At 44.5% G+C, this 21567-nt stretch overlaps 1 protein-coding gene across 1 annotated transcript in view; it reads left to right on the top strand.

Moving 5' to 3' along the window:
• The first annotated feature begins 35 nt into the window (after positions 1-35).
• BMAL2 (basic helix-loop-helix ARNT like 2) overlaps positions 36-21567 on the top strand; it is a 104067-nt gene continuing 82535 nt past the window's right edge. The window contains 2 exon segments of the mRNA XM_082419739.1: positions 36-430; positions 432-553. Of these exon segments, the coding sequence (XP_082275865.1) occupies positions 51-430; positions 432-553 (502 nt within the window). The 5' untranslated portion in view covers positions 36-50.

Raw genomic sequence — 21567 nt, 5'->3', positions numbered from 1 at the left:
CCCCCTCCCACGCACCCCTACGCCCCCGGCCCCGTAACCCCCGCCATGCAATGATCTGCATCCATCCTTTACCTTTTCCCCCCAAGCGAAACAACTCCAACCTCCGGAACAGGCAGACAACTGATCTGAAAGTGATCGGGGAAACCTGTTTTAAACAGGCAGGTTTCCAGAAAGCCTCAAGGGGGCTTTGTCGCGAGCCTCTGCGCACTTTGCCTCCGGCCGCAGGGGTCGGCGGGGCGAGGCGGGGCCGCCGTGGCTCCGCCCTGCGCGCCGTCCCTTTCTCCCGCCCCCGGTCCGGCGGCGGCCAGACCTCGCGGGCGGGCGATTTCCTGCTGCACGTTCCGCGGCCTCCGCTGGCCGCGCGCTCGGGGGCTGAAGTGGCGGCCGCCGCCGCACCGGGCAGAGCCCCGCGTGTGCCCGCGCGCTCACCCCGGGACCGCCGCCTGGGCCGGCGCAGGGCGAGCCCGGGGCTCTCCATGCTGCCGGCCCCGGGGCTGCGGAGCCGGCCGGGTGGCTCCTGCGATGGCGACGGAAGAGGAGGAGGCGGCGAGAGGTGAGGCTGCGGGCGCGTGGCTCCAGCTGCGGGAGCGGCGCCCGATGCGCCAGGGACGCCCGGGCCGGGCTGGGGGGCGAGCGGCCGGCACGGCGACGCCAGGTGGGCGCACTTTGCTGGGGGGCTGTCCTCCCGCCCGGCATCACCTGCTCCGGGGCCAAGGTCGTCCCTTGCGGTACAGGTGCGGGGCGGCGCCCCGCGCATCCTCCCCGAGAGCCGAAGGCGGGGAGTGACGCCCGCGATCGCCGCCGGCTTTCGGACTGCCGGCAGCCCAGTTTCTTGGCCCCGGGCCGGACGTGTCGGCGAAGGTGAGCTGGCGAGGGGACCATCCACCCTGTGATGGCGAGCAGCCTGCCCCCGCCCACCACTGGGCGTTCACTTCGCCGTCTGCAGGGACTGCTGTGCGGACTTCTTAGATTTCCAGTGTATAAACCAGTTGCCAGCAGCCATTAAAGGAGCTCGGGCTCTGCGAGCCCATCCCCTCTGAACTGGAAATACTCACTTCTGTTCCCTTCTTCAAAAACTGCCCAGCGGCAGGCGAGCGCGGGGAGGCAGGGCTCTCCGCACTTCTTACTCTCGAAAACCACAGATTGCACCGCAACAGCTCTCTGTCAGCGAGAGGCGGCTCTTGTGCCACTACAGCTTTAGGAAAGCCATCAGTGGAATTGGTGTGTTTCGTTTTATATTTCTTTGGAGTTTTTGTGACTTGAGCTGGAAGCGTTGCTATGTCTTTTTCCTCTCTCTCGTATTCACTGGCGGTCTCTTCCGTATGACTACTCGTAATTATGGGCTGATCATAAAATATTTGTTACTTAAGACAAACAGGAGGCAGGAAAAAAGAACATAGAAATAACTAAAGGAAGACTGGCAGAGAGAAGTTCAGGGAAGCAGTTTATTAAATCTCCACTTTCCTTTTGGAATATTGTGATGAGTTTAGATTCTTCTCTGAAATACAGCATCATGAGAAGAGGTGCTTTTGAAAAATCTAATACAGTTGTGGGGATTTGGATCATGGGGAGATTTCTAAAATTCTGTCATGTGAATATTTAAGTCTTTCTGGACGATATGAAGATGTGAGTAAGCACTGGTTTGAAAAGAGAAGGCAAAAAAAAAAAAAAAAAAAAGAGAAGGCAGTATGCATCGTTTTAAGCTCAGACATCCTCTCTGCTCTGGCTGTGACTGAACTCTGCCCTTTACTCTGTCACCTGGGTTAAGTTATTGCTGTTTAGCCTTAGTTTCTTCATCTGTAAAATGGGGATAATTATAGTATCTGTCTTATAGGATTGTGACAATTAAATGAGATATGAATATATTTAAATACCTGTAAAGTGCTTAGCTCAGTTCTTGGGAAATAGTTAAGTATGCCGTAAATATTAGCTTAATATAGTTATTAATTTACAGCTTCAGTTTGCTTTGTGAAAGTAATGAATCTCGTTTAGTCTGTTAAGAAAGTGTTGTTGCACACAAGCTAAAATTGGCCAAATTGAAAGAATATTTGGGCTTTTCTGAAAAAAAGAGATGTGAAAATATACCTACCAATTCAAAACAGGGCTTTCACCAGGTAAGTCTTATGACAAGTATTTGGACAAAGTTTACCGATATTTAGCTGAATACCAGATGTTAACTTGGGAGTGATCAACACTAATCTTTCTTAGGTAAGAGGAGCAAAGTTTCCATGGGGGCCGGGAGAGCCAGCATTTATTGAGGTCCTATTATGTACCAGGCATTTCATGAGGGAGACCTTCCCTGGCCTCACAGCAGCCCTGTGATGTAAGAGATGTTATCTCCCTTTCACAGATGAGGTGAGAAAACTGAGGCTGTAGCCAGAAATTGACAAGCCTGAAGTTAAAATCTGTGCCTCCTGCCTGGGCTGCTCCCCTTTCTTTCCTATCTGGCTGGATGGTTAACGGGCCGTGTGCTCACTCCCAGACTCCCTCTTTATCTAAAGAGGGAGAAAAAAATATTGTTACAAGTTCTCCCATTCCTGGAGGAAAAAACTAAAACAAAACAGAATTCTCTATGTCAGAATCCAGGGCCATGGTTTTTTTTCCCTGGCACAAAATACCTGCAGGTTCCTTTTTCCTAGGCAATTTGACATGAAGGCCCTCACGGTAAAATAAAAATCTGGGAATTCCCTGGAGGTCTGGTGGTTAGGGCTCTGCCCTTCCCCTGCAGGGGCCACGGGTTCAATCCCTGGTTAGGGAACTAAGATCCTGCATGCTGTGCAGTGGGACCAAAAAAAAAAAAAAAAAAAAACTAAGACTGGTGTATGGAGAAACCTCCCCATGGTTTGGTTCCACTGCTAAAAAAAACTGGGGGCCTGGTTTTGAAGATGGCCACCAAAAATCAGCTGGTACGTAATTGCCTGCTCACTTGTTTTTGACAGGCTTATGGTAAACACCAAGATTAAGCAAGCTGTCAAGTGCCTGGGCGTCCTCCTGGTAACTGATTCCAGAATCCTTGGAGTTAGGAAGCGGGCAATCTTGGGGGAGCAGCACATTTCTCACGACTGGCTGCCGGACTTGCTCTTCGGTCTAGGCATCTGAGGGGCGGCTTTCTCACCTTCCCTTCCCTCCACCCCCATCTTTTACTGTCCCATGTTCTCACCTGTGATGTTATCAGACCCAGCTCTTTTGAGGTGTAGTTATAGTGGCTTAAGTTCCTTTTTTATGCACTTCTGCAGTTATAGTGGCTTAAGTTCATTTTTGTCATTCGTGACATCAAAAGTCATGTCCTAATCAACTTTGCATAAACTACCTTTCCTGGCCTAGATCCTTAGGCAGATATTCAGCCCGACGTGCATTACTCAAGATAAACCAGGATGGACTGAAATTACTTTTCACATGTTTTAGGGTAAGGAAAGAGAGAGGAAAAGAGAGAAGGAGGAGGAGGAGTGAGGAGAGGAGGGGTGGAGTAAAGAGAGAGGAGGAGAGAGAGTTGGGGAGGAGAGAGAGAGGGAAGTAGCTGGGGAGAAAGGGTGTAAAGGAGAGGACAGAGGGGGAAGAGATGAGGGGGAAGTAAAGAAACGGAGCACTGGGCGGGGGGGAGGGCTGAGGAGGGATGGAGGTGAGGAGAGATGGGGGAGAGAAGGAAGGGAGGGTAGGGACTGCCACCCGTCAAAGTTTGACTCCAGGGAAAAAAAAGAAATTTAATGTTTAAAATATATGGGAGGGGCTTCCCTGGTAGCACAGTGGTTGGGAATCTGCCTGCCAATGCAGGGGACACAGGTTCGAGCCCTGGTCTGGGAAGATCCCACATGCCGCGAAGCAACTAGGCCAGTGAGCCACAACTACTGAGCCTGTGCGTCTGGAGCCTGTGCTCCGCAACAAGAGAGGCCGCGATAGTGAAGAGGCCCGCGCACCGCGATGAAGAGTGGCCCCTGCTTGCCACAACTAGAGAAAGCCCTCGCATAGAAACGAAGACCCAACACAGCCAGAAATAAGTAAATTAATTAATTAATTAAAAATAAATAAATAAATAAATAAATATATGGGAAAGCCAAAATATTCGTAAATACAGTGATTTCAGTGTACTTTTTTCCTTGTGGAAAGGCTTCCTGGTTCTAAAAAGCATGATCTTTTTCTGTGCAGTGAACGTTGATTAGAGCATCCTTTCGAAACCTCTCCCTTTACATAATGTTCAGGACATCATAAACAAGGTAATAACAGTTCATTCTATAGCCCTGATTTCAGTTGCCCCATTGAGCTGAAGACCTCCAGTTTTCCACCACGACAGCTGAGTAACGCAGGTGCCTGGGATCTGGGTCAGCATCCGCATCACCAGGTGCCTGGGATCTGGGTCAGCATCCGCATCACCAGGTGCCTGGGATCTGGGTCAGCATCCGCATCACCAGGTGCCTGGGATCTGGGTCAGCATCAGCATCACCAGGGGCTCAGGGAGCCAGGTGCCCCGCAGGAGACAAGTGTACCCGAGCCATCTGCCTTTGCTTTGAGACGGTGATTTCTTGCTCTGGTTTTTGCAAGTCTGCTATATGGAGTGGCTCCCCCCAAATCTCAGCCCTTCTGTACCCCCTGCTTCACCCAATGCCTCCCTCCTTCCGGGTGGCAGGAGGCTCTGAGAACTTAGAAGAACCTACAATTTAAGCTCTTAGTGGAGCTGGGACCCCAGGTGAAAGATGTTCTCTGCAGTAGTGTGTAGTGTTTCTGGATAGTTACTGCTAATTTATGAAGCACTTGGCTGTGCATGCTACCCACCCACCCCCCGTTTTCTTCTCTTACTTGGGTGAAGTCACATTTACTGGTCTCTGACACGTAGTGTTATATCACTTTAGGCTATAATATCTCATTTACCCAGCCTCCAATTTTTAACCTTAAAATATTTTAAAACTAATTAAAATATTTAAATCAGTCCAGTTATATAATGTTAAAATTCTCATTTGAAAATACTTAAATGTTGGTTGGCATGATAAGAAATTTGTCATTTATCTAAGTAAATTACTGGTATTTCGTTTCTCTAGTCTCTAATCTAATGATTTAAATCTCTAGATAGTATCTTTACAGAGAGAGAAAACCAAAGAAGACTGAAGGAAAAGGACATAGAGACTCATTCTTCCTCTCAACATGGTTTGCATGATAGGATACTTACAATTGAGGGTCAAGATGATTGCCATAAAACAGCAATTTCCAATACATTCCAAATGTTTTACTTACAATATTTTATTAATATTTTTACTTAGGTAAGAAGTATGCTTTGCTGTATATTCTGAGCCTATTACAGGGAAAGTAGAGAAGCATCCATTGACTTTCTCTTCCAAAACATCTCCACTGTGTCTCCTTTACACGTACTAGACTCAGTTATGTGCCTTTCCCCATACGGTTGAAACGGTCCCACGTCCAGGCCTCTGCTTAGGCTGTTCGCTGCTCCTGGACTGTCTTGCCCTCCCTCCAGATGGGCCTGTAGGAGTCTTGAAGGCCAAGCTCAGGAATCACTATGTTTCATCTGCCTGTGGAGCTGAAGATCTGATGTAGGAAAATCAGCACAAGCTTTGGAGCCAGGCCATTGGGAATGTGAGTGCAAGTTTATATACTAGCTATGTGACCTCGGCCAAATTATTTAACTTCTCTGAGCCCCAATTTCCTCATCTATAAAATGGGGGTTAAAAAATTACCTAACTTGGAGAGTTACGGTGAATTAAATGAGATGATTCCAAACTATTTAGTGAAATCTGTTGTTCAACAAATGATTTTTCTTCTTCTCCTCATGAACCCTTCCCAGAACTTCCCCCATCCCTAGATGGAAATGATTCTCCCCTTCTATTTCCACACTGTAGATTTTGGTGTGCCTATGAGAACATTTGTGCCTGCTTGCCACGGCTTATGTATGCATCTTAGCTCCATCCTTGGGTGGCACATTCCTAGGAGAGCAGGGTTGGTTCTTGATCATCTTTACAATCTTCAACTCCTTGTACCTATTAAGTACCTAATCGAGTTTTATCGATTTTAAGTGAATGTTGGTTTGAGGTACAGGCAGGGCTGGTTCATTCATAAAGTATCCATTCAGTACATACTTACTACTGTTCTAGGCAAACAGAGGTAAAGAAATGGATAAAGCAAGCAAAAGGGTTAAAGAGCTTATAAGATGTATTAGGCGAGGTGAAAAGCCTGATGTGTCGTATAAGATAGACCCTAGCAAAATCTATAGTTTAACTGCTAGGAGTGAGCCTCCTCACCCAAAGTTGGGAAAAATTATATCTAGCTTGTGGGGGAGGGACTCAGAGAAGGGGTCAAGTTTAGTATTGATGACTAGATAACTCTTGTGGAGGCAGCCCAGAAGAGGGTCATCCAGGACAGAGACTAGGCATGGATACGGAAAATTGTCAGCGATGTGCTTGGAAAAACTGATGCTAAGATCCTTTGGGTCTGGCCAGGAAAAGTGGAAAAGGAATAACTCACCTGTCGTTGTCTTGTTAGTGCCACCGAGGGCTTCCCCTCCCACGCCTATGATGCGGCAGGACAGTTAACACAGAAAGCCCGAGTTACAGGCTGGTGCTTTGCCTTCTCTCCAAAAGGAAAGATCCATGCATCTTCTTTTTGGTCCCTGGCCAGCGAGAGAGCTTTTGTATCACCCTGAAAGGCTACTTGTGGCATATTTCTGATCAGAAAGAAAACAATCAGAGGTCCTGGTTCTTGGCAGATGATTAGTTGTACGGTCTTAGCCTTCACTCCAAGTGCACCTGGGACACTACTTTCTCTCATCCTCTTTTCCCTGAAAAAAAGTAGCTGCTTATATCTTTAAATCCACTTCACATTCTTTCTTCTGAAAAACATCACTAGTGCTATTTCATTTATTCCCATTGCAGCCAGTTGAGAAGCATCATCTGTTCAATGTAATGACCTATGTTGTTCCACTGTCCCCGTCACTGATGTGCCCCTCCTATGGACATGTGCTCCTGGGCTGCTCTCAGACCCTTCCCATGCAGCTGCACGGGACAGGGCTGCACCAGGCTCTCAACCTTGACTTCCTGTGGTGGCCCCCAAGCTGTAAGCTTATTCAGCTTTCTGCTTTCTGGAGAACTGCTTGTCTCTTTCTTGGTATGCACTCCTGACGCTGCGGTATTGAGCGTAAAAAAGGAAAATGGCTTGCGGCCAGTTTCGTTCCAGGTGCCTGCTCTGGATCTAAGAGCCCCTGGTTGTTCCCCAGAAGAAGGACGTGCTGCCCTGAGGGGGAAGTCTGTATCTCCAAAGAACGGCCCATAAGGCATGCTGACGCATAGATATAGTGGCGCATAGATAGATAGTGGCGCATAGGTAGTGGCGACAGAATTATGTGGAAATACAGGGTTTACTGATTTATTGTCTAGTATTCATTCCGTACTAAACCTATATATACATTCACGCTCTTTGAATAAACTTGCCTTGCAACCATCAGTTGTCTTGGCCCTTCTGACCCCATACTGGTGCTTTTCAGTTCCTTACCCCTCACCGCCAGGAACTTCTAGCTTTCTGCAGCCGGTCTGCGGCAACTTCCAAAACAAACAGTGAAGGTTTATAAACCAAGAGGAATCCGTTGCCTTGCAGGCCAGAACATGTTCCTAATGTGAAAAGAGCACTCCTGGAGACACCTGTGTGTGATAACATCAGAAGATGACCTTATTTTGATGCAGACGCTGTGCAGAGGATTTCTGGCTTAGAAGTTACTTGAAAGCAGAAGCTTGTATGTATATCAAAATACCTCTGCATCTTTTTTTCTTAGAAGAGGAGAACATAGGGAGAAGAGATTGTTGTTGAGCCTAGACGGTACCAAAGCCATATGTATTTTATAGAAATACAGATTGTAAAAGAGAGATCAGCATACCATGGGCCGAACTGAAATTGAACGCTTTTCACGGCAGAGATCAATATATGTTTAAAGGCATAGAAGATAGTGAAGATTACTAATTGTTTTGCCAAAATCTAGAGAATAGTTTTTTACTGAAAAAGTTGAACGCAGTCTCCGGCTCTACATTTGTCTTTCTTCCCACCTTCCTGGTTGGAGTATTGGATTTCCTCTCTGAGTTACGTGGTACCCAAAGGTAGGCAGTGCTTACACTACCAGGGAGACAAACCATGTTGCATTGTAGGGAGGCCATCTCTTCTGGAATGAGTTATCCAGGCAACAACACTGACCTAGAAAAGAGAGACCAGACTCAATTTTCCAGGCATCCTGGGGCTAGTGGTTTCTTTAGGACAATTCTCTTTTCTTTACTATTCAACTTGAGTTCAACTAGAGCCTTTGGCTTGTCAGTTCCTTTCAGCAGCAGTAACCATTGCCACCTCTGGGACACGTGGTCGCAGATCAAGCAGCCTGATCTTAGAAGGACATTCGAATTCACACCTCAAATTTTAGAAGACATCTAGGACGAATTCTTTATCAAGAGGTTTTAAAATATTTTTTATTTAGCTATTTGTTTAGGAAGAGCCCGAAGGCAGCTTTAGATTCTGATCATCATTATAACTATGGTATGTTATCCGTAGATAATATTAAAGTCATAAATGTCATGTTGGGTTTTATTACTTTTAAAACTCATATTGTGTTTCAGTTCTAGGACTTTAGCATTTTCCTGTTGCAGTGGCTGTGCTTCTCCCCCCTACCCCCTTTTAAAGGGTCTTCTTTCTAGAATAATCACCATTGGGTGAAGAGATACACAAGTATTTTTGTGAACACTGACAAATTTTTTTCCCCCAAAGTTAACTGAAGGTGTCTTACTTTGTTGATACTTTAGATGTGAGGAACCATGATATCTTTTGTAGGTTCTGTATCAGATTTTGCATATCAAATCATACCTGACTAATATTAATCATGATAATAGCCTACATCATGTTTTCTATGTACTCATAACCTGCAAGCGTTGTATTTTCCTGTGTAACAATGATGTGGGGTAGCCCATCAAAATCTAAATATGTTTCTGTGACTTTTGGAGAAACCTGCTGATATTGAAAATGCTGAACCCTGCATTCTTATGCATGAGGATCAATCAGGCCTGGACCAGCAGGTTAGGGGAATTTTCTGTTTCAGTGTGGAACAAATTCTGAATGAACTGCTTTTTCTTGCTTTTGCCATCCCTGGATTAGGTTATAATGCCTCTGAAAGATTGGCCTTTTCTGCAACAGTCATCGTCAGGGAAGCATTCTTAGGTGCTTATATCACTCTGATTATATTCTGCATCATAACGGCGTGGTTTCCCATGACTCCGATTTCCTTATAGTCATCATGGGTGTTTCTCTTCCCCCTTTGCCCCATTTCAAAAGCTTAGCGTGGATCATTCTCACTTTTTGGCTCTTCTAAAGAGTGAATAATTCTTAACCTTTATTGAGGATTTACTATGTGCTAGTTGTCTAAATGCTTGATGTGGTATGATTCACGAATCTTCAGCAAATCTGTAAAGTTGGTACTATTATTGTTCCACGTTCTGATGAAGACATTGAGACACAGAGCTTTTAAGTACATTGCCCAAGGTAAAGTTTGCATAGTAAGCAGCAGAACCAGGATGTGAACCCAGGCAGACTGGCCTCCAGAACTTTTATCCTTTCCCTCAAAGCCTGCTAGACCTCTGGATGAGGTGCCATTTCTGTGATGTTCTGATGTCTAAAACTGAACTTCTGTTGGGAGGGAGTGTGGAACACTGGCCTACTTTTGGCTTTGAAAGAATGTGAGCTCTTTCACCTAATAATTGTGTGATCTTTGGCATGTGTACCAGTCAGGGTTCAACCAGAGGAGCTGAACCGGTAGGAGACATGTATATTAAGAGATTTATTACAAGGAATTGGCTTATGCAAATGTGGGAGCAAGCCAGGCAAGCCTGGAATTCGTAGGGTGGGCCATCAGAAAAGGCAGGCTGGAGCTCTCAAGCACAGACTGAAGCAGCTTTCCATAGGCAGAGTTTCTTCTTCAGGGAAGCCTCAGCTCTGTTTCTAAGGCCTTTCAACTGATTAAATCAGGCCCACCCATATCATCTAGGATAACCCTAGATGACCCTAGCCCTACTCTAACCCTGACCCTAATCTAGGACAGTCACCCCTATTCATGTCGACTGATTATGGAGTTTAATCACATCTACAAAATACCTTCAACAGCAACACTTAGAGTCGTATCTGAGTGAATTGAGGACTGTAGCCAGCCAAGCTGACACAGCAAAAAGACTGTCTCGGCAAGTTACTTCATTCCTCTGAGCCTGTTTCCTCGTACGCTAAACCGTCGCCACAGGGCTGTTGTGAGGATTGTACGAAATAAGGTATGTAAAGGTCACGGTCCTGGCATGTAAAGATTCAGCGCAAGATTATTTAATTGGTGGTGGTGGTGGAAGTGGGGTTGCTGACAGCAGCAGCAGCTGTGATCTCGCCCAGCGTAGTGACTTAATCCCCTTTTCTATCGCTCTCCTGACCAGTCTGGTTTAGTGCCGTGAGTGCTGCCTAACTGATGTTCCTGCCGAAAATCTCTTCTCGTCCGTTTTTTTCTCAAGACTATATTGGAGAATTAAAGTAGCTCACTACTCTCCATCCTTGAAAAACATGTCTTACTGCAATCCAGACCCACTGTGTTTATAGCTTTCCTCAGTATATTGCTGCAGTAGTGTAACTCCCTCCCCCGAAAGCGCTACCCACCACTTGCTTGCTAAAAGGTCGTGGGAGGGAGGACTGCCTTCCCCAGTGGCATTGAGTGCTTTTGTTTTTGTTTTTGTTTTTGAATTTCTGTAGTGATTGAGAGTGGGACATGCATGAGAACTGTTTCTCCAAAAGAGGCTACTGTATTTAAGTTATGTTTCTTTTATTGAAACTGTAGTGTAACACAGCTGGGCATCTTGTTTCACACTCTGAGCCTCAGTTTCCTCAACTGTAAGGTGAGTGAATTGGACAGGGTAATGTCTTTTGTTCCCTTTCCCTCCTCTTAACCTTTTATTGCAAATTAAGAAAATCAGGTGTATATTTTTAGGGTTTTATATTTTATAGTAATTTTTATCTTTTTGAGCAAAAGTTGTTTTTTTTTTCCAGATCAAAACAGATACTTAAAAGGCAGTACTTTTGAATATAGGTCAATCAAACAGTAGTTGAATCAAATAGTAAATAATTGAATCAAATAGTAAATAAAGAATTAGCCAAGAGAATCTTCCACTTCCCCACTCTATCAGATGAGAAACAACTCGTTAACAAATGAACAAACTTAGGAACTGTTAAAAGTCTATAGGAATAACATCTTTGGCATTGAATGTCGTACAGCAAGTGAGTGGGCTGTGAACCTTAACATTTAAGATCACGTTCCAGATTTTATTCATTGAAATGCGTAAATGATGCCTTTTCCCAATAATTTGTCTTTTTTTTCCATTTCACCGCACCACCAGCAGCACTCAAGCCTTTGGTTAATACCTGGTAGAATCCCAGGTATTACAGGAGGATCGATCAGATTTCCAGTTCCATGAAGGAGCGGTCTCTGGTCGCCATCGTATTCTCAGCCCCTACAGCACGGTGTCTGCTTCATAGGAGCTTGATGAATATGTACTGATGGCACGATATGCAGGATGTCCAAGGACCACAGCTGACAGGTTCCACTCACCAGGCGACTAGGCCAATAGGGGACTTGGCTAGCTCTTTTCCTCCCATGGCCTTTCTACCTGTTGTGTTGTACCTGTTGTGCTGCAAACTGGGGGACTGTTTTTTTAGCTCATTCTAAGGTTTAGAAGCCATAAATTTCCTATCCTCCCGTATCCTGCTCCTCCCATTCACACCCATGCAATTGGTTTGTGTTCCACCCTGAACACTGCGCCCTCATACCCAGATATGGAGAGCCTTAGCATATGCCATGCAGGAGATCCAGGGCACCTGCTGATTTTAAAGCCATTTTTAGTACCTAGTGAGATGGGAACGATGTAAGCAAATCCACATGTTACCTCACACGTGCTCTGGAATATAAATGCCTTTGCACAGAGCAAGCCTGGGAGATCCCTGGCCCCTCCTTACTAGTAGCAGGGATGTGTCATATAGGAAACCGGATTCCCCTCTGGCCCATTTTAAGCCAGGGGGCCCAACATAGTCCATGCAGCGAACACAACTTAATCCCTGAGACTCTCTGACACCCTTGCGTTGTTCACTGTCGTACGCCCGGACTGCTTTCCCCACCCCAAAGTGGACCCTTTCTCCTATCTGCTGAGCGATTGGCTGAGTCCATTCTGACCATTCATATCTCTTCCCTAGTGTCAACCTTTTGCTTACCTCTGTGACTCTGACTTGAGCTCTCACTTTGTCTTTGCTGTATTTGGTCACAGTGAATAATTCCCTGCTCTTCCCTCTTTGGCTTTTTTGTTGTTGTTGTTCAACACGCCAGCCAGACATTTGGTTTGAAAATGTAAATGTCATGCTGGTCACTTTTGCAGATGGCATATTTTAAGGAGGCTTAGTCAATCTGGTAGACAGATTCTGAATCCAAAAAGATGTTGATAGGGTGATACCAAAGAAGATTAAACTTAACAACAAAAAAAGGGCCAGCACCTCAGTGTAAAACAAAACGCAGATGTATGAAATGGTAAAGATGTGACTTAACAGCAGCCCGTAGAAAAGACAGATTTGAGTTTACTCCACAAAATCCCTACCTGGGAATCAGGAGACTTACATAGCAGTCCCTCCTCCATCAATGTCTGGTGGTATGATAAAGGGCAAGGAACTTAATCAACTATGGAACTCTGTTTCTTTCTTGGAAGAAGAAGGAGCTATACTAGACCATCTCTAATGTCAGTTACAGTTCTAAAATTACATGAATGAATCAACAGTTTAAATTTTATTTATTTATTTATTTTTGGCTGTGTTGGGTCTTCGTTTCTGTGCGAGGGCTTTCTCTAGTTGTGGCGAGCGGGGGCCACTCTTCATAGCAGTGCGCGGGCCTCTCGCTATCGTGGCCTCTCTTGTTACGGAGCACGGGCTCCAGACGTGCAGGCTCAGTAGTTGTGGCTCACGGGCCCAGTCGCTCCGCGGCATGTGGGATCTTCCCAGACCAGGGCTCGAACCCGTGTCCCCTGCATTGGCAGGCAGATTCTCAACCACTGCGCCACCAGGGAAGTCCGAATCAACAGTTTAAAGTGAAGGCCCAATGTATAAAATAAAAGCTAATGCAGTCTTATACATAATGAAAGTATAATCAGAACATTATCATTCAAAGTTCTACTCTCCTCTCTGTGGAGGTGACAATTCTTGGATGTTGAGTTGCGATCACACCACATATCAAAGTATTTTTAGCCAAAGTATGTTCAGAAGAGAGCAACCAGGCTAGTGGCAAGGCAACCTATGGGTAATGTTTGAAAGAATCACATGGTTTGGCTTAGGGGAGAGAAGAATTTAGGACAAAAGTTTGGGATATTATGGTTGTCCACCAAAGTTTGAGGGGTTCTATACTATATACAAACTATCTGAGATGCCACCTCCTTCCTGAAGCCTTCATGGAGTGCTGTGACCCAGAGTTCTCCAAAGATACCTTCCATTCCACCTTGTAGTTGGGTTATTTCTATACTTATCTGACTGAACTGTTTGAGGGTGAATGCCATGTCGTACTTATCCTTGCATCCTCTCTAGCTTCTAATGCAGTGCCTTGCACAATAGTAAGTATGCAAGTACTTGCAACTAAATTGAAACTTATTAGACTTATCAGACATAAGGATGTTGGATAGAAATTCCAGAGAGACTTTTTGGCTTTCCAAGAAGTTAACTTTTCAAATAATAAAAACGTCTTAAAATTACATGGATTACTATGTAATCCATCGCACAACCCATTCATTAGAATGGATAAAGTGAAAAAGGCTGACAGTGCCAATTGTTGGTGAGAATGGAGCAGCTGGAGCTCTCAGACACTGCTAGTGGAAATGTGAAATGGCATAACTGCTTAGGGACACAGTTTGGCAGTTTCCCCAAAATGTAAACATGTACCTACCTTGCAACCCATGTTCTATGTCTAAGTATTTACCCAAGATAAATGAAAACATTTGTCTAAGCAGAGACTGGTACATGAATATTTGAAGCAGCCTTATTTACAATAGCCAAAATTTGGAAATAAGCCAAATGGTCATCAACAAATGAATTCCGTGGATACACAAAATATGATACCCACCCAAGGGGAAACAAATTGGCAATAAAACCGCACAACAACGTGGATGAATCTCAAAATCATTATGAGGGAAAGAGGCCAGACTCAAAAGGGTATGTCATATGATTCTATTTATATAAAATCTAGAAAATGCAAACAAATGGTTAAAAAACTAAAAGCACGTCACTGTTTGCCTGGGATTGGGGTGGAGGGAAGGGCTTGGGGAAACCTTTTCCTGGTTTTTTCATGTCTTAATTTTATGGTGGGTTTTTTTTTTTTTAATTATTAGCACCTTTAATTATTATTTATTTATTTTTTTGGCTGTGTTGGGTCCTTGCCTCTGCGCGAGGGCTTCCTCCAGCCACGGCAAGTGGGGGCCACTCCTCATCGCGGTGCGCGGGCCTCTCACTGTCGCGGCCTCTCTTATTGTGGAGCACAGGCTCCAGACGCGCAGGCTCAGCAGCTGTGGCCCACAGGCCCAGCCGCTCCGCAGCATGCGGGATCCTCCCAGACCAGGGCCCGAACCCGTGTCCCCCGCATTAGCAGGCAGACTCCCAACCACTACGCCACCAGGGAAGCCCCGGTGGTTTTTGATATGTAGAAATTTTAACTTTTAATGTAATCATTTCTTTTGAGGTTTTTACCTTTGGCCTCATACTTTGAAAGTCCTCACTTTAAGGTTATGTAAATAGTCACATATTTTTTTCTTTATACTTTTATGATTTTATTTTCCTACATTTAACTCATTCATCCAGCACAAATTTATTTTGGTAAATAGCAGGAAATAGAGATCTAATATTTTCCAAATAGGTAAGGAATTAACCTAATACTAGTTATTGAATAATCCGTCATTTCCTCAATTATTGAGTGTGGGTGGTGTGTCAGGGATTGTTTTAAGCTGGGAATAGTCCCTGCCCTCAAGGAGCTGTGTCTGGTGAGAGAGACTGACTAGTGACAGGATAATTACAGTGAAGTGGGATCAGCTCAATGATGGTATCAATTACAAGGTGCTACTGGATTACATAGAAGGGGCCCCAGTTAGGTGGCAGGTTTGGGGGGCAGTGGTCAGAGAGGGCTTCTTGTAGGAGATAACATGTCTTGACAAGTAAGTTTATGTTAACCTGATTTGGGAACAGGGCATTCCAGGCATAAGCATGCCTAGAGAAACAGAGCCAGGGAGGAACGTGACATGACTGGAGACTGTCACTTAGCGCTTTGTGCCTGTTGCCTGGGTCACGAGTAAGAGAGCGGCATGCGGTGAGGCTTGTAGGGAGGCTGAAAGACTTTGTATTTCACGTCATCTTAAATTCAGCGGGGAGCTGTACACCTGAAACTAACATAACATGGTAAGTCAACTATACTTCAATGAAAAAAAAATTCAGTGGGGAGCCACAGTTGAATTTTGAGCAGTGAAATGCAATAGTCAAAGCTCTTGTGCAATGATCATACTGCTGGTGGTCTGCATATTGAGTAGCGTACTGCTTTTTTCACAGCAATGATCACAGTTTTGAGTTATGTGTTTGGTTATTGATGAATGTCTCACATTACCTTCTTCGGAAGCGGCGGGAGAAATTTCTTGTTTACTAATTATATGAGGATTTTCATGCGGAGATCTGAATTATCTGATACTATACTTCTGGTTTAATCTAGCTCTGTAGCTGCCCCTTAATTTTACTCGGACCTCAGTCATCTTTAACAGTTACATTCAATCTGACCGTTTGTGTGAGGGTAGAGAGAGGTGCACATCGGTATCCGTTTAGATCTTTTGCGTGGCCATAAGCCCATTATACCCAATTCAGATAAGTAATTAATGTCCTACCTACTATCTGTCCAGCAAAACTTCATAGATTCCAAGAGGCTTCAACAGTTCTCATTTTTTTTCTTATCAAAGCTCTGCGAGGGAACTCTAGTCTGTATCATAACCTCTACTTTACAGATGAGGGCTCCACAGAGAGGGTAAACCACTCACCTAGAGCCACACAGTGAGGTGGGGAAGCTTGGACAGAAGTGCTCCTGGCTGTGCCTGGTTCGCCCCATGGCCGTTCAGTCCCACGGTCGGTGAGGTGGTGGGCTGCTCACGTGTGGGAACCAGTGTTACTGCAGTGGGGGCTGAACTTGAGCTAGGCTCCAGGAAGTCCATACAGTCAGGAGGTTCTTCCCTTAGGAGAATCCTCAGAAATCAGTACAGGTTGTCAGCTTACTTAGTCACTCCCCATGAAGAGGCAGTGCTTTTGGCAGACTGTGGCTATTCCCTGCCACAGACGACAGCCCTTTATGGACTCTGTGGTGTCACAGTTCTTTCCAAAGCATTAAACATGGAACCTGACGGGTGCTTTCAATCGGTTATCCAGCGTGGCTGCCACTTTCAGAAATCAGAACACTTACCTGCTCTCCCTGCCTCCTCAACAGAGGGAATCCTCTATAGGCAGGTAACGCTTGTGGAAAATTTCTTCTTGACTCTTTCTTAAATACTTCGCCAACAGACCTCTCTTTCACACACAGTTTAGGACAAGGGTCAGTCTGGACTCTTGTGCATTTGGTTAGAAACTCCCTGTCGCTTCTCTTTAGGAAAACATTAAGATGTGCCATGAAAGTGGCTCAGTATGTTCTCATATCTTCAGCAACAACAAGTTCATGGTGTCAGCAGTCTGTATTTGCTCTTTGAGTTTAAAAAACAATATAAGAAGGGCCGCATACATGACTCTTAAGATAGTGGTATAAATTTATCCTTTCAAAGAAATGCCCAAGGCTTGTGCATAACACAAAACTTTTGGGGGAATATTTATTTTTTCTAAATTAAAAAAATAGTACGTGTTAATTGTAGAAAATTTGAAAATTTTTATTTTCAAATAATCTTAAATTAAGGAAAATAAATGCATTCACCATGTTCTTTATTTTCTGTATTCTGATGCTTTGACATGTGGGACCTTGCTGATTCGGGAGGGACTGCCCCTCCCAGGATCAGCCCACTGATAGTAAACAACTTGCCCTGGGAGTGCGCTTGTCAAATACCACACCAACCAATCCAGAGCCCACACCCCAGCCACCTCCTTTATTGGGAACTCACACTCTGGGCTACTGTCTACCTGTCCTAATTGCCCCTGGGCCAGGTACCAGACAACTAGGGACAGCCCCGGCGCCCCGCAGGCTGCTGAAATCATTCAAACTAGCCAAAACTAAACCTGCTCAGCCTGTCTTGCCCATTCCTTCCCACAGAAACCACAGTAGAGACTCTTACCCACAGATGCCCCTCTCCCTCTGCCTCCTGACTGGCCCTGGTGCTTTCCCATGTGGCCCCATGTGGCCTGGCATGCCCCCTCCTCCTGGGAAGTGTGAGTAGCAGTCTGCCTTTTTGTTGGCAGTTGTCTCCTGATCTGTTGGCCTTAGTGTACCTTAAATCTTCTATTAATATACTGTATTTTTAAACAATAAAGAAACAAAAAACATACAAAATTTAATGTTTCATATAGCATTTACTGTTTCATTAATAATTGGAAAACATTGTATTTAAAAGCTGCAGAGTGGTCCATCACATGGTTGCAGCCTAGTTTTTTAGTTGTTCCCTTGTTTGTTGATACCTTTAGGTTGTTTTCAGGTTTACACTGTTGAAACATTTTAATTCATTTCTATGTACAAAAGCCTTTATGTACATCTTTAATATTTTTAGGATAAACTCAAAGAAATAGAATCTCTGGGTCAAAGGATGTAAGTATCTTTGTGTCCCTTGATACAGTTTTCCAAATTGCATTTTAGAAAGGTTATGCCAGTTGTCATTCCCACCAGAAGTATATTAAACTGTGAGAGTGTCTCTCTTTTCACCTCTTCCCCTTCTTCAAGACTCCTTTGTGGGTACAATAATTTATTAGGATAAGTCAGTTTGATAGGGGGAAAGAAGTTTCTCTTTTCTCACTTCAGTAATTCTCGGGTGATCTGTAATGTGGTCAACCGAAATTTGACGGAATGACCATAGTGGGGTTGTGGAAGCTAATCACTCTCTCCTGTATTTCAGAACTAGGAAGTGAGGTTGGCGTTTACTTGAGCTTCACTGCCTTTTGCAGACGTTATTCCCCTCTGTCACTTAATGACAGGCATGCCTTGGAGATACTGCTGGTTTGGTTCTAAACCACTGCCATAAAGCAAATATTGCATTAAAGTGCGTCACGGGAATTTTCTGGTTTCCCAGTGCATATAAAAGTTATGTCTATACTGTACTATAATCTGTGCAATAGCAGTATGTCTAAAAAATGTACACACCTTAATTTTGAAATACTTTATTGCTAAAAAGATGCTAACCATCATCTGAGCCTTCAGTGAGTCATAATCTTTTTGCAGTAGCAACATCAAAGATCACTGATCACAGAGCACTGTAACAAGTATAATAATAATGAAAAAGTTTGAAATATGGCGAGAATTACCACAATGTGATGCAGGGACATGAAGTGAGCTGTTGGGAAAATGGTGTCAGTAGACTTGCACTCTGCAGGGTTGTCACAAACCTTCAATTTGTAAAAAACACAGTATCTGCAAAGTGCAGTAAAACGAGGTGTGCCTGTACCTTCATTTAGGTGTTCTGTTTATTCACCCCTCTTCTATCCTTATTTTAATCTTCTACCCACCTCCAGGATGCTGCCCCTTGTGTTCTTAGACGTTTTCCTCTCCTGCCCATCCCCTGATGTCATCCTGGATGGCTTTGGTCTTTCTTCTCTTCCCCAGCATACCCCATTGTCACTGCACTGCAGTGCCCCCTTGGGCACCTCTTACTTGGCCCTTGAATCAGCTGCAGATGACCTCTGAATCCCCAAGTCTGAACTTCTCCCTGCTGACCATGGTCTTGTATTTTTATGACTCTCCCACTTATACAAACATTCCAGCCACCTGCCTGTTCTTTCAGCTCCTTTTTGGTATCTCCTGCTTTCCTACCAGCCTGTACCCTGTGATGCACTATTTTACTACAGTTGTCCCTTGAACAACAGCGGGGATTGTGGTGCCCTACCCTCCACGCAGTAAGAAATCCTTGTATAGCTTTACAGTCAGCTCTCTGTATCCATGGTTCCACATCCACAGATTCAACCAACTGCCGACTGTGTAGTACCCTAGTACGTATTTAGTGAAAGAAATCCTTGTATAAGTGGACCTGTGCAGTTCAAACGTGTATTGTTCAACAGTCAATTGTAGGATGTTGTAGGCATCACTTATTCATTTGTTCTTTTGACTTTCTGCATACTTCCCTGGCTAGTGACTGGCCTTGGGCAAGTAAAGCCACCTATTTTCTCTGCTTTGGTTCTCCAGCTTTTAGACATTTTGCTACGTTTGAAGTCAAGGCCAAGAGTATAAAATTTCCTCGTTCCAGCCTACTCAGGAGAGGTGGATCCTTCTGTGATGCTTTGATACTGTATCTGAGATATGTGGTGGTTGATCCTTAGGTGGGACCCTGATCCCCATGTGGAAGGGTCTTTGGCTTTCCCTGCTCATGCTTGGCAGCAAAGTCTTATTTTCCCAGCCATGCCGGAAAGGGTTCAGTGAACAGCTTCTGAGTACAATCTTCATTACAGAAATAAATAGGAACCAAGGTAAGAAGTGAGCCATTCAGGTTGGACAAAGGTGGAATGCATTAGGATAAAAGTAACTTATGATGGGAAGACTAGTTCCTAGAAGAGAGAACAAGTGTGCCCTCTGCCTTAGTGCTGATTGGCCAAGAAACAAAGGGGGCTGAAATGCAGTGCTAGGTAACTTCACAGCTCCCTACTACCTGGAAATCAAGCTCAGACTCCTCAGTAGGACATCCAGGGCCCTCCACCGACTAGCTCAGTCTATGTTTCCAGCTTGATTTCCTAATGTTTCACACTGTATGCAGCCATACGGATCTACTTGCTATTCCCTAATAGTTCATATATATTCTTTTTTCTTTCTGAACTGTAGGTATGTCTTACAAAAGTAAGACATGACACTTGTAAAATTTTAGAACAATACAGAAAAGTAAAAAGGCAAAAAAGCTTCAATTGGCCACTCAGACAAAACACTTGGAAACATTTCACTGTGTTTCTTTCTAGATTTTTTTTCCCCCTGAAAATACATTATCTTAGTTTCTTGATATTATGTAGTCTCTGTGTCTTTCATCCTGCTTTTTAAACAAAACGTTACATAAACATTTTCCATATTTATAAAACCCATAAACATTATTTTATTTTTTGTCAACAACAGAAATTTATTTCTCATGGTTCTGCAGGCTGGAAGTCTGAGATCAGGGTTTCAGTGTGGTTGGGTTCTGGAGAGAGTGCTCTGATGGTGCAGCTGGCCAGCTTCTTGGTGTAGCCTCGTGTGACAGAAAGACAGCCAGCTCTCTGGCCTCTTCTAATAAGGGCACTAATCCCATGCTTGAGGACTCCACTCTCAGGATCTAATTACCTCCCAAAGGCCCCACCTCCAAACATAATCACATTGGGGATTAGATTTTATATGAATTTTGTGGGACACATTCACTCCATAACAGCATCCAAATGGGTGCTAAAATTATGTCCTCTTATTTCTGCCTCACATTGCCTATTAACAAACCAAGTAGGGAGTGCCCATCACCTGAGAAGGAGAAGGCTCCTCAGAGCCCTGCGTGAGGTGGTGCAGCAGGAAAGGAGAGATGGGAGAGTAGCTTGCTACTGAGATTCTCTGAGTGATGGCGATCAAAGCCTTCACTTTGGGAAGCCTGTCAAATAGCTGAAGCTGTGACTCTCCAACTTCACAAATGATGATACATGTAACAAGTTTCTACTGAAGAGCTGTAAGGGTTGGAAAAAAAATGTTATGGAAAGGGGCCAGACAGACTCCCAGGTAGAAGGGCAGCGTGGGTATCAACCAAGAGTAAAGCACTTTCAACCTCTCTGGTCCACAGGTCAGGTTAAAATTCCAGACCCTCTGTGTGGAGAAAACGGAACCCTCCTACACTGTCGGTGGGAATGTAAGTTGGTGCAACCATTATGGAGAACAGTATGGAGGTTCCTCAGAAAACTAAAAACAGAATTACCGTATGATACAGCAATCCCACTCCTGGGGATATACCCAGACAAAACTATAATTCAAAAAGATACATGCACCCCTCTGTTCGTAGCAGCACTGTTCACAATAGCCAAAACATGAACACAACCTAAATGTCCATTGACAGGTGAGTGGATAAAGAAGATGTGGTACATATATGCAATGGAATACTACTCAGCCATAAAAAAGAACAAAATAATGCCATTTGCAGCAACATGGATGCAACTAGAGATTATCATACAAAGTTAAGTCAGAAAGAGAAAGGCAAATATATCACTTATATGTGGAATCTAAAATATGGCACAAATGAACACATCTACAAAACAGAAACAGACTCATAGAAAACAGACTTGTGGTTGCCAGGGAAGAGGAGGGGATGGAGAGGGATGGACTGGGAGTTTGGGGTTGGTGGATGCAAACTATTACAT

The sequence above is a fragment of the Balaenoptera physalus genome (genome assembly GCF_965194825.1).
Source record: "Balaenoptera physalus genome assembly, chromosome: 13".
NCBI classification, from domain to species: domain Eukaryota; kingdom Metazoa; phylum Chordata; class Mammalia; order Artiodactyla; family Balaenopteridae; genus Balaenoptera; species Balaenoptera physalus.
Note: the sequence above shows the minus strand (reverse complement) of the source record. Positions and strands in the feature narration are given on the sequence as shown.